Raw genomic sequence first — 12,527 nt, forward strand, 5'->3', positions numbered from 1 at the left:
GGTTTACACACGTAAATACCAAGCCTTAAATAGGGAGGCTCTCTTGGGTCAACAGATCATAGGGCCCGGCATCAACTGAAATCCTTTATGTTTAAATATGAGGAGCCAGAGCCAGAGGTGGTCTTTGTCCACAGGGAGGGACATTCGACACTTTTCAAAGAACACTACAGCCATCACCCCTTTATCTTTCCCACTCAAAGATGCTAAATTTCTGAGGATGTTCAAAAGCTAGCTTCTGAAGTTGAAACTCATGTACACTTCTATCTTCCCCTTGAGATTGGAAGATAGAAGACTGGTCTGAGAAATCTGGGTGTTCCGGGAGAAACTTCCTGGAGAGAACTCTGATGTTGTCTGCAAGAGATACGTCTTCCCCCTCGCATCACCCTCCCCCTCAAAAAAGAGAAAAGCTGGAATTGAAAACACCCTCCTCACCCATGTAAGGGTCTTATTCTCAGCCTCATCAGTATCGCCACCACAGATCATGAAAAAAGGCCATGACGTGACTTGAATCAAGAGAAGCAACTTTGGCAAATCAAGGGCAAAATAGAAATCCTTTCTCTCCTACTGTGAACTCAGTTAATTTTGCCGTTTGTTTAAGACAGAGGAGAGAGAACCAAACAGAAAAGACAGATGCCAGTCAGCCTCTTCCAGCTAGCCTGGGAGGCAGATGTCAGGCCAGGTTCCCCAGACGTGGAGCCTGAGACGGGATGTGGAGGCACACCACGTGCTGAGGAAGCACGCTCCAGAGAAGGGCACCAGAGCCAGTAGGACGGGGCTGGGGAAGGAGCCAGCAAGACAGGGCTTCAGCTCAAGTTAACTTGCGCCTGATCCCAGGGGGATCCCTGAGCGTAAGTTACACCACAGAACTGGGGCCACTTTGAGGCAAGGGTCCAACTCCTCGACATAGACCTGCTGCCCAGGGGTGAGATGGCAGTAACCTTCCAGGCAAGGTGGCTCCCAGGGCAGCTGCTCAGAGAAGAGGGAACCTATGAGTAACGTATTAGCAGCCAACACTCATACCAGCTGGAGGATGGGGGGACCTGGCTGAAAAGGGGCTCTGGGTGAGGCACCCATAGCACCCACTTACAAGGAAGTATTTCTATTTTTTGTCAAACCAGAACATGTGAACACATTTTTCTTCCACTGGTCCACATTTTAGTGGGAACTGACAGTAAATCAGACTAGGCGTTGGTTCCTGAAGCCAAAAGTCTGCTGCCAGAGCTTTAAAAAAAACTCATAAACACCACAGTGGGTCCATCTGCAGTGTGAAGGAAGGGATTGATTAGTCAGTCCCCAAACATGAGTAAACTTGTCCAACAAAGCCTGCAAGTCTGGAAACTTTAAAAGCATTAGAAGACAATCATCCAAGTCTCCCAGGCCTGAGTCAAGGGGAAATATACATGGTTCACATCGGCTGACACCAGAGACATAGCAATATTAGATAACATGGGGCAAGGGAGATGGACCCTCCTCCAGGAAAGCTTAGGAAGAAGAAATAAAGTAAAGAGAAAGGACAGACTTTGTATTCAGTGCTACTTCATATGGGCATGAGGGAAAAAGTAGATGCCAAAACGTCTGAGGGCTCATTTGTTCAGCCAAGTGCATATGGAGCAGAAAGGCTGGCAAACTCAGTGTCATTTGAGTGTCTGGAGATGTAAGAGCCAGACTGAGTTTTGAGATTATGAAGTCCATAAACACTCCTCTCCCAGTCTCCCCCAAGCTTGGTACCTTCTTTCCTAAGTTCATCAGATCTCTGTTCAAGTTTTTCAACATCATCATCCAATCCATCTGAAAACAAGAGAACCACCTAGGAAAGTATTCAAAAAAGACAAATGAGTGAAAAGGAGAGCATTGCAACCCAAGACCAACAAATGAAATAAAACCGTTACCTTTCCCCGAGCAGCTGATTTATTCTGAAATGCCTCCCACAGAGAACTCAAGAGGTTGGCGTTGAGAAGAGACGGTCCTTTAACTGTTACATCCTTTAAACTGTTCAGTATGTTTTCACTGTAGATCTCAAACTTGGGGGAGTATTTTTCCAGGGCGTTGGTCACTTGAAAAGCCACGCTTACCTGAGTCTCTGTGCCCACCTCACAGCTTACCCCATTGAGGGAGCTGATGGCACGCAAGGTGTCTTGCAGGTAGGTTTCCATCCAAGACTGACCTTCCAGCAAGGTCTGCCCATTCTGCTGAGTTGAGATGTCAAATCCCACCACGATGTCCACAAAACAATCTAGGGGTCAAGGAAAAAGGGTTTCTTATGAGACCAACAAAGTAGCTTTACTTGACGTGGATGCCATGTTTCCACATCATAGAACTTGGAATTCTTACTTCTATCTCTAGTTACAAAGCTGGAAAACAAGGAAGAGCATGAGCAAATAATGGAAGAGACTCAGAATCACTCTTTCATAACTTGTAAAAAGTGCTATTTTTTTTTTTGAGCATCTATATAATCAAGATGATCCTATAACAAAGTTACAAAGTTGCAAAAGGTTTCATTGTGTCCACTGGAAAAGCCATGCAGATTAATTTAAACAGCTGTTATGTGGTGGAAATTTCAATGGTCTAAAATAGGAAATTCACATCATGCCCCTTATCAATTGAGATCATTCAACAAATATTAAAAGTATAAGGGAAATATAAAAACAGTTGAACAGAAAAAGTGATTTACAAAAAATAAATTGCAAGACTCCTCCTGCAGGATTTTGATGCTTTGTCTTTCTGAAAAGAATCTCTGATTTCTCTTTTTGCCTTTTAATGTCCATTCAGAAAAGGAAAAGAAAGAAAGAAAAATAACTCCCATGAGGTCCTTTGAGATCTTGCTTGGTTTGAGTCCCACAGGTGAAGAAACAGGCACCAAATTACCTGTATTCAACCACGTCAAAGACGGCACTGCCCTCAGAGCTCAGCCAGCCAGCAAACCAAAGCCACTGCCTTTTTGGGGTTTGAGAAAGACTCAGAGAGGTATTGCATTTAAAGTGCTTTGCCCTTTTTATTAACTCTTGAGACACTTAAGCACCGGAAAAACTAGAAAGGCTTGCTATTTTAAGCTGAGCCTCCCAATGGGAAGACAATTTGAGAAAGATAGTCCTATGACATACACAGTCTTCCTTCAGGAACTTTTCAGTTGATTAGAAACCTCAACCTTTTCCAGCCAATTTGACACACACACACCCCCCCACACCCACACACACGCAGCCTGCTTGGTAAAATAAGGCGACAGAGTGTTAATTTTTAATTTGCGTTGTCTAGATAAGCAGTTTTCCAGAGATTTGTTATGTGGACAAATGCCCACCTTCCAGACACACTGGTCAGCTGGACATTTGCAAGTCTTTGAAACCAGAATGTCAGTTTCAAGTCTCAAAACAAGGGCCAGGAACTCGATTCATTTCTAATGAGAAAAGAGTTGGGTGAGGGAAAAGCAACCTTATTTGATAATCAGGTTTCCCCATGACATTCAAGGTAAATCAATATGTTATCAACAAATCTGAAAGGTGGGTTTTCTTATTTTACCGTCCTGAATTTACCGAAAAATCTCTTTCCCAATATTCAGAAAGTGAGATAAAGAGAAAGAAACTAGCCAGAAGGAAGCATTGGAATTTCTGTTCTTTCCAAACTTCTCCTTAAATCTAAACCCTTTCATTTCTATTTTGAGATCAAAAGTTACCCTCTTGGATGAACGCTGTTTTCCTCTCTGAACTGAAAGCCATTCAGTAACCCTGACATGTTACTGCCTTCAAGGAAAATGGTTTCTGGTGAAACACCAAATATTGGCAAAAATGTCAAAATGTGACTCAGTGTTCCTGAGAATTGTCCCCTTTCAAAACGGAGGCTTTTAACTTTTTGTCTGGATTCCTGAAATTGCCAGCTCAAGTAAGCAAGCTCCTTATGTTTATTTAACAAATTCAAATTGACAAATGAGTCCACGATGATGTGACTGAAGGACTTGACTTTGGGGAATGAGCCCAGAGGTGGCAGTGCTGTGTCTAGAGACAGTGAGAGAGAGAGGGGGTCGCATGGGTCAAGTGAGCTCTCCTGGAATGGTCTTGCGGACTCTACAGAGACATTTGCCCGGACTCAGGAGCTCTTCAAAGTTAACAAGAGGCAGTGATGGTTTTGGAAGTGGGCTGGGAAGAAGGCTAAAATTGGGCTTCCAAAGACAGATAATGAAGGACTGAAGTAATTGAGCAAGAGTGGGAATGAAAAAGCGATGATAAATGCAAGGGAAATTAACAGGAGGATCCCCAGGTCTGGCTACGGAGGGTGATAAAAGGGAGTAACACTAATGGTCCGAGAAGGTGACTAGTCATCACAACCAGCAGTGGGGAAGCCGGGGGTGGGGTGGCCTCTGAGGGGGAAGGCACAGTTTAGTTTCAGGCGTGCACAGGCCACAACTCTTACTGCTAACTAACTTCTGGCAAATCTCTTAACCTCTCTGGGCATTAATTTTCTGGTCTATAAAAATAAGGGGATTATACATTTCAAAAGAAAAATGACAAAAGAACAGGAAAGAATGGATTGGACTTGACAGTCATGGTCTCCTGACTCCCTGCCAAACCCCAAAGCTGATTTTAATTATCTGACTTATACAGAAAGTCTTTCATTGAAGTTAACGATGGCAGATTCTTAGTATTAAGAGACACTGTCAAGAGGGTAGGGGACATTCATTAAATCAGAAGATAGATTCTGGAAAAAATAAAAGGGAAAGTTGGGCTGTTGGAGGTTATTAGCTGGGATAAGAGAACAATTTGTTTGGAGCCTTTGAAAGAAAAGTTATAGATGGAAAAAGAGAAAGAATGATCTAGAAAATAGAGTTAGGTACTGTTAAAGACCAGGCTTCTATACCTCCCAGATTTGCTGGTGCCCCACCCTCCACCTGCCCGGGCCACACACACACCCAGAACTTGGACATCTGTCCCCTGGAGAGTCTCTGCTGCCACTATTGCCGGGTGCACCTCACTGTGCAGGGAAGGGCTGGGCTTTGACACGGCCTCCCTCGTTCTCACTGCAGTGGGTTCTTGATGACTCGGTACCCACATCCAACCCAGCTGAACTCATGGGGGCTCTGTCTCCTTCCTCCATTTCAGCCACAGGTACAAAGCTTTGTGGGTCCTGTATCTGGTTCCTAAAAGGCTGGATGACAGTGCAGCTGGGTCAGAGAGTCAGCTCTCCATGGGGGGAACTTGACCAGTAGGAGGCAGTGGATGAGAAGGAACTGGCAGGCCAACCCTCGCCCTTAACCCCTCTAAGGGGCAGGTCTGTGCAGTGGTCCCATGTGGCTTCCTTGGTGATGCTCTGCAGGACCAACGTACCAGTGATGCTTTCTCAGAAGCTGTAGCGAGCTTGGTAATACACATCTTGTACATTTCTTGCATTTACTTCCCTCCTTCCCTTTATCACTTCCCTCCACTCACTCTTGCTTCCTTGGGACGGTACTCCCACTGATGGATCCACACTGAAACTGTGCTGTGAGTTCTCTGTTTTCTAGAGAACCCAGTTAAGGCAGAAGCATCAAGAGATTCTTGTCAAGCTAAGCTGGACGTGACCATCTATATTCCCCTTGTATTTCCCACAGTCCTGAAGTCAGCTCCTGAGGGTGCGCCTGCTTCATCCTCATCAGACTGGCCTTTTGTTCAGTCTCCGTTTTGGCTCATCTTCCATGACGATGCAAAAGCTGAGGCGCTCTTGATTCTTCTGCCACGTGGTCATGGCTCCATGCCCCCCAAGGCAGCACGTCACATCCCCAAAACTGCTGGAGGTCTCCTCTAGGTGCTCAGAATAGGCAAGAAAAATCAGGAGACGAAGCATGAAGGAAGATGAGAAAACAGACTGTGGAGTTTAGTTGCTGAGGGGAACTGGGAGCAGGTTGAGGCATTAAGTTTGGCTCTAGCTCCCAAAGGCTGCTCAACTATCCGCCTTCCTAAACCAGGGACGTCTTGGTCAGTTGCCCTTCTGTGAACTAGACTATCCCGTCACTCCGTGTATCTGCACTTATAAAGGTCACTATCAGGCTCCCTCAGCAATACTCAGTGAAACTTATTAACTGTCACAGGATATGTACATGCACTTCCCACGCATCCCTCACGTGTCCTTATGAAACACAGAATAAGCAGGAACTCTAATACTCATTGTGCAGAAGATGAGGCTGAGACTCAGAGAACTCGCCCGAGGTCCCAACTTGAGGATCAGATCCAGGCTTGTCTGGAGTCCCTATGCTGAATTTCCTCCTTCACAACTTCCTGGGGGGCCAGGGATGCGACATCATGCAGGTTCCATGCTCTGCTGTGAGATCGTGATGCTGGAAGTGACAGCTTAGCAAGCAAGTGCCTTCCTTCGGGAAGAGCAGCTTTTCAGACATACACTCCTGAAGTCTCAGTAAGTTCCAGCTCTTAATGATGGACGCACAACACTTAGGTGCGAGTTCTTTATAGCGGGAGCATCGGATAAACTAGATGACGACTCTATTGGGAAACCTGGCAGACAGAACGGGGTTTCACAATTTGCTTGGTTTGTTGCTTCCTGTATGACCTGGGCCAGGTTATTAATATTCCTCAGAGACCTGGTTTCCTCATGTATAAATGGGACTAGAAATACAAACCACGGAGGGTTTGGGAATTTGGTGAGCTAATGCATTTAAAGTGCTTTAAAAATGGGTGACCCTGTTTTTGTTTTGTAAAAAAATTCATTTGTATCATTTTTTTTTTTAGATTCCACATATAAGTGATATCATATGATACTTTTCTTTTTCTTCCTGGGTTACTTCACTTAGTGTGATGATCTCCAGGTCCATTCATGTTGCTGCAAATGGCATATTCTTTTTTTATGTCCGAGTAGTATTCCATCATATATCTACACCATTGTAAACTGGCTATACTTCAATTAAAAAATAATGCTTGCCTCTCCAGAGATGCTCAAGAAATAATGATTCTCAGTCACTTCCCTACTATCTCCAGGCAGCTGACTGTCCTTTTACATAAAATAAATCCTACGGACAACCAGAGAATCAGAGATGATTTAACTGCACACGTGAGAAAACTAAGAAAGTACAGTGATTTCTCTGAAGTTACACATATTTTAATAAAAGGCAAAGCAAGATGTTCAGGCTCAAAGCCTGGTTTGCTTTGAGACACACCAAGTCCTGTCTGATTTCCTTGACCTGGGCGTTTATAGTTTTAGGAGAGTTGGTATCCTCTGATGTAATGTGCACAGGTTCTGAAGCTCTCTCAGCCTGCATTCCAGCCTTGTCAGTCTTTAGCCCACAGCTTGGCTACAAAGACCTCACACATCCCTGTTTGCTACAGTCATCACTTGAAGTTCATTGTTATAGAGCACTTTCCTCATTCATTCATTCATTCCATTCATTCATTCATATACTCATGACTGTTCTCTTTAAAGATAACTCACTGACTGCTTGGAGTACACACTCCTGGTTTTGACTTCCCACGTGGTTTTCTTTTACTCACTCAAGTCCAAGACTAGGTGGTTCTGAGATCATTCCCTGACTCCTAACTGGAGATGGGTATTTCATGGAAAACCAGAAAATAATATGGAAGGTTTGGCTGAGGTCACCAGACACATTCCAAAGTAGGGGGAACATGTAAAGCAGGATTTACAAAGACAGTAGTCCCTGATCAATGACAGCACTCTTTTTTCGTTAGTTTCTTTTTTTTTTTTTTTAAATTATAGTCCGTTTACAATGCTGTGTCAGTTTCTGCTATACACCATAATGTTCAGAATTACGGGACTCTTCACCTCAAGTTGACATCCTGGGTCTTATGAAAGGTTTGAACTTGGAGTTTAGAAGGGCACTTTGGAGATGGCTGTTGTGTGCTGTGAGGTCCCTCCCCATAAGCACACACACACATAGACAAGGAGGGGAGGTAATGTCCTGTTTAAGTCAAGAGAGGGGACCTTCCAGAGGTAACTTGGAGATGACACAGCCTAGAAATTCTACAGAATGAAACAGGCTGGCACACTGCTCTGTCTGCCAAGGAGAGGTGGCCTCACTGTGGGGCTGTACCTTCCGGTGCTTATGGAGTCAATTGATATGTTATTGTTTTCCATGGAGCAGACTGGCGTAAGAAAGAGCTGGGGTGGGGGGCGGGTGGGCTCCTCGGATCTCTCCTCTGAGAAGCCTGCCTGGAGGGACAAAGACCTGACAGCAGATAAAGCTGGAGGCGTCACCAGATGCCCAGAGGCTGAGGAAGGCATAAAGGAACACTGGGGACTGAGATGGGAGCTCCGGGGAGAGATGCCCTGACAAATGTGCTTGGTCGGGGTGGAGAGGGTGGGGGGCAGGCGGGGAAGTCTTTGAAAACTTTATGAATGGGTACGGCGTTGACACGGACTGCAGAGAAAACAATTCCTGACAGGTGCCATCAGCAAGGACTTCCGGGCACCTCTTTGGCTTCCCTCCCTTCCCCAGCCCATTCTGGAGTGGCCAGAAACCACAGTTAGTGAGAAGGGGCAGGAGTGCGAGGTGGGCACCAAGGATCAAATGCTCGCTGTGTGTGGCCTCTTCTGTCATAGCCAGTGAGCGCTCAGTGGCAGGGAAAGCAGAGGAACCTTGACCCAAGTGTCAAGTGTGAATGGCCCCACCGTGATGGACACATCAATCACCAAGAAGAGGCTACTTATCTCCTGAAAGTGACTGAGGGCAAGGGAAGAGGGGACCCTGGAAATAAATGTGATGGGTCCATCACAGACAAAAATAAAGTGCTTTGCGGGGAGGGTGTAGCTCAGTGGCAGAGTGTGTGTTTAGCATGCAGGAGGTCCTGGGTTCAGTCCCCACAACCTGCACTAAAATAAATCAATAAAAACCAAATTACCTGTCTCCCTCTCTCCCCCAAATAGTTTTTTTTTTTTTTTGGTAGGGGGAGGAGACAATTAGGTTTATCATTTATTTAATGGAGGCACTGGGAATTGAACCCAGGACCTTGTGCATGCTAGGCATGCATTCTACCACTGAGCTATACCTTCCCCCTCCTCAAAAAAATTAAAATTAAAACAGCTGAACAAAAATTTTTTTAAAACAATGAAGTGATTTGATAATGACAATCCAGGGGCCATGCTTATTTAAAGTAGCATTAAATGTGCACTTTTCTCATTTCATCTTCACAACAACCTTCCCAACTGGGTGCTGTCATTCACGTTGTACAGGTGAGAAAATTACACTTGGATTGTTTACAAAGTCCGGGGAAATTATGGGAAGGGATAAATATGGGAGTTTGCAATTTACAAATGTTAACCACTATATATAAAGATAGATTTTAAAAAGTTTCTTCTGTACAGCACAGGGAACTATGCTCAATATCTTGTAATAATATTTAATGGAAAAAATATGAAAATGAATATATGTATGTATATGCATGACTGGGACATTGTGCTGTACACCAGAGATTGACACGTTGTAACTGACTGTACTTCAATTAAAATTAAAAGTTACACTTAGAAAAGTTAAGTCACTTGTCCAAGAAAAAATGGCGATTGAGTTGGGATTTGTAGCTTAGCTGTCCATCTGCCTCATGGCAGTCGTGTGGCTTTCCTCTCCCTGGTGGAAATCCAGGGTTAACAACTACCATAGGTAGTTAGAATCACAGCCCACCCCCGGGTACTTTTATAAAAATAGAAAAAGTTCTCTCTCTTAAAAGACCTTTCCTTCCATTAACTGGAAAAATGTCAAAATGTGCTAATTTTAAAGAAGATATTTAGCAACTTCCCCAGTAAACGGTTGTGGTAAGGCTCTAACTAAGCCTCCAAGGATGCTGCCTCACTCCCTGCGCCCCAGCACGCGGCAGCCCCGTTGCCAGGCAGCCATAACCTGTCAAACAGTTGATTTCTCTGAGACGTGTTCTTCAAGCTCTGAAACCCACCAGATTGCGAACAGCGGCCTCTCCCTCCCACCTTTGGAAGCTGAGGCATTCCCAATTCACAAAGGGGGCACGTGCCCCCAAGAGGCCAAGAGCAAAAAAAAAAAAAAAAAAGACAGTCTCTCGGACATCTTGTATCTCAATTCACAAGCCACAAAAAATGCTTGCTAACTGTGAAAAGTTCCACTGGAATTCCGGAGGCATGGATCAAAATGCTCGCAAGGGCCCCAGGGGGAGAACAGACTGGCAGGACACCCGGAATACTCACGGCTCTCGCCCCCCGAGGTGCAGATGTTGCGCACGATCCTCTTCTTGACCTTCTTCAGTTCGTCGAAGTTGTGGACGGTCAGTTTTTTATCCGCGGTCCCGGTGATCTGAACGAGCTGCTGGTCATCTACATCCCCGATGCCCACGGAGTAGATGTCAACGCCCTTGTGTCTCAGCTCTTCGGCCGCCTGGGCCACCTCGTCCTGGGACTGGCCGTCGGTGAGGACCAGCAGCACCTGCGGGGCGCCCGCACCGATGCGGCTGCCCGCGTCCGGCCGGAAGTAGCGGCCCACCTGCCGTAGCGCGGCGCCGATGTGCGTGTAGCCGAAGATCTGCTGGACGCGCGCGATGCGCGAGGACACCGCCTGCCGGCCGCCCCAGGCGCCCAGCGGGAACTCGGGCCGGTAGGTGTGGCTGAACTGCGCCGCGCCTACGCGCACTCTGTCGGCGCCCACGTCGAGGTCTTCCACGATGGACGCCAAGAAGTCCTTCATCTTCCGGAAGTCGTCCGGGTGAATGCTGTTCGAGCCATCCATGAGGAAGACGAGATCTACCTTTTCAATTTCGCAATCTACAAAAAGAGGAGAGACATCAGATGGTTATCCTTTCTCTAACCCAGCAGGCGGCGGTTCGATGTTTGCAGCTATGGAGAAATGCTATTTGTTTTATTATTTTTAATCAATTTTTTGGGGGGGAGTAATTAGGTTTTTATTTATTTATTAATGGAGGTACTGCGGATTGAACCCAAGACCTCGTGCGTGCTAAGCACACACTCTCCCACTGAGCTAAACCCTCCCCTAAGAAATTATGTTTCTGAAGGTAGTTTCTTATCTTACACCACCTGGTGGTCCCACTAATTGGAGAGGAAATAAAAACAATCCCATCAGAAAGGTAACACAAGACTGAACAAGTCCCACATCCTTCGGGGCTTCTCTTGGCTTTTCTGCTGGGTCTCACACCATTTTCTTTTCCGAGGTGCCTGCGAACTGGGGATGGTGACACAGAAAACCTGTCCTCACCAGCAATCTAGCCATAAATCTTCCAGAAAGCTCATGGCCAGCAGTAGCATAGCAGGGATAAACATAGCAACACACATCCACTTAGGGACCCAAGCAAAGAGACAGATGGTCTGTGTTACTGACTTGGCCTCACCGGCCAGCTGAGCCAATAAAACGCTTTTCTCATTTACGAGGGCAAGTTGAGATTTTAGAATCATGCCTTCCAGCCTCTATCTAGTCAATCTGCCTCTTTCTGGTGTATACAGCCTGCATTCTGGTGTCCATAGGCAAAAGTACCTACTGGAGAAAAAAGGTTTTGAACAACAAAACATGGTTTAGACATACTTCCTTTGTATTAACAGCAAATACAAAACAAAAAGAATGTGACAGATCTTTGCCAATGAATGAGTTATGCTTGGCACACACTCACATGAGCTCCTTAGCCTTCTGGTAAACATTAGCCTTTCCTTGAATTCCTCAGAGAGCTCACGACCGACCTAACTTTATTCTCATTTTAACCTCAGGAAAGATTCAAGGTGTCTGAGATGCCCGCAGTCAAGATAAGCAAGAAAGAGAAACATGGTAAGTAGGATTACTGAGTTACATCCCTTTGTCTCCGATTCAAATAAAGGAAATAAAGAACTTTTTTTTCTCCCCAAGGAAGGAATTTTAATATAAAAATTCAATTTTAGCTTCTACAGTGGACTTGCAAAGGGCAGATTGATTTTTTTAGATACTGGCCAACAGAAGGTAAGAGGTTCATCCCAGTATTCTGTAAGATCCAGATGTATTTTGTTAGCTTTGTGAAAGAAAAAGATAGTAGCTGTATTCTCAGGAGGCCAGGCAGACGAAAAACAGAATAAGCTAAATAATTTTTAAAAAGAACTGCACCAAGATACTGAAATCCTGGATTCACATTAATTCATCTAATAAAAACACTTAGTATTTTTTAGTAAAACATATCCCCCTAAAAATACTAAGGAATTTTAATAGACCACAATCTCCCTTTGAAACCAAAGTGGAAAATGGCAGCTGAATGAATGAATGAATGAAAATATACATACATGGATGTGGCAATGTAATCTCCAGCTGTCAGAATAGAAACCCAACATCGTGGGCAAAAGAAGTCCCACAGGCATTCTGCTCTGGAAACATCTGAGGCTAAAATCGAGTGCTTAACATTGGGCTCCATGTTTTATTTTATTTTATTTTGCTTTTTTTTTTTTTTTTTTAAAGAATCTAGCTGTCTTTTATTAAGCCAGACACTAAACAGATTTTCAAAATATAAAATAACATCATTCTTCTTTTTTTGCTTCAGAAAATTCAGTTGTATTTCATTAAAAATATATTATTTATGTCAACATGGACTTGATATATTATTATTTTTAATAAA

The 12,527-nt window shown here is 44.7% G+C and overlaps 1 protein-coding gene across 1 annotated transcript in view; it reads right to left on the reverse strand.

The window, feature by feature from the left end:
- LOC105088769 (collagen alpha-6(VI) chain) overlaps nucleotides 1–12,527 on the reverse strand; it is a 167,767-nt gene that overhangs the window by 75,923 nt on the left and 79,317 nt on the right. The window contains exons 8-10 of the mRNA XM_064490800.1: nucleotides 10,138–10,707; nucleotides 1,890–2,233; nucleotides 1,729–1,807 (exon numbers count right to left, since the gene is read on the reverse strand). Coding sequence (XP_064346870.1) covers nucleotides 1,729–1,807; nucleotides 1,890–2,233; nucleotides 10,138–10,707 — 993 coding nt within the window. The remainder of the gene's footprint in view (nucleotides 1–1,728; nucleotides 1,808–1,889; nucleotides 2,234–10,137; nucleotides 10,708–12,527) is intronic.

This window comes from Camelus dromedarius, chromosome 2, assembly GCF_036321535.1.
Source record: "Camelus dromedarius isolate mCamDro1 chromosome 2, mCamDro1.pat, whole genome shotgun sequence".
NCBI lineage: Eukaryota > Metazoa > Chordata > Mammalia > Artiodactyla > Camelidae > Camelus > Camelus dromedarius.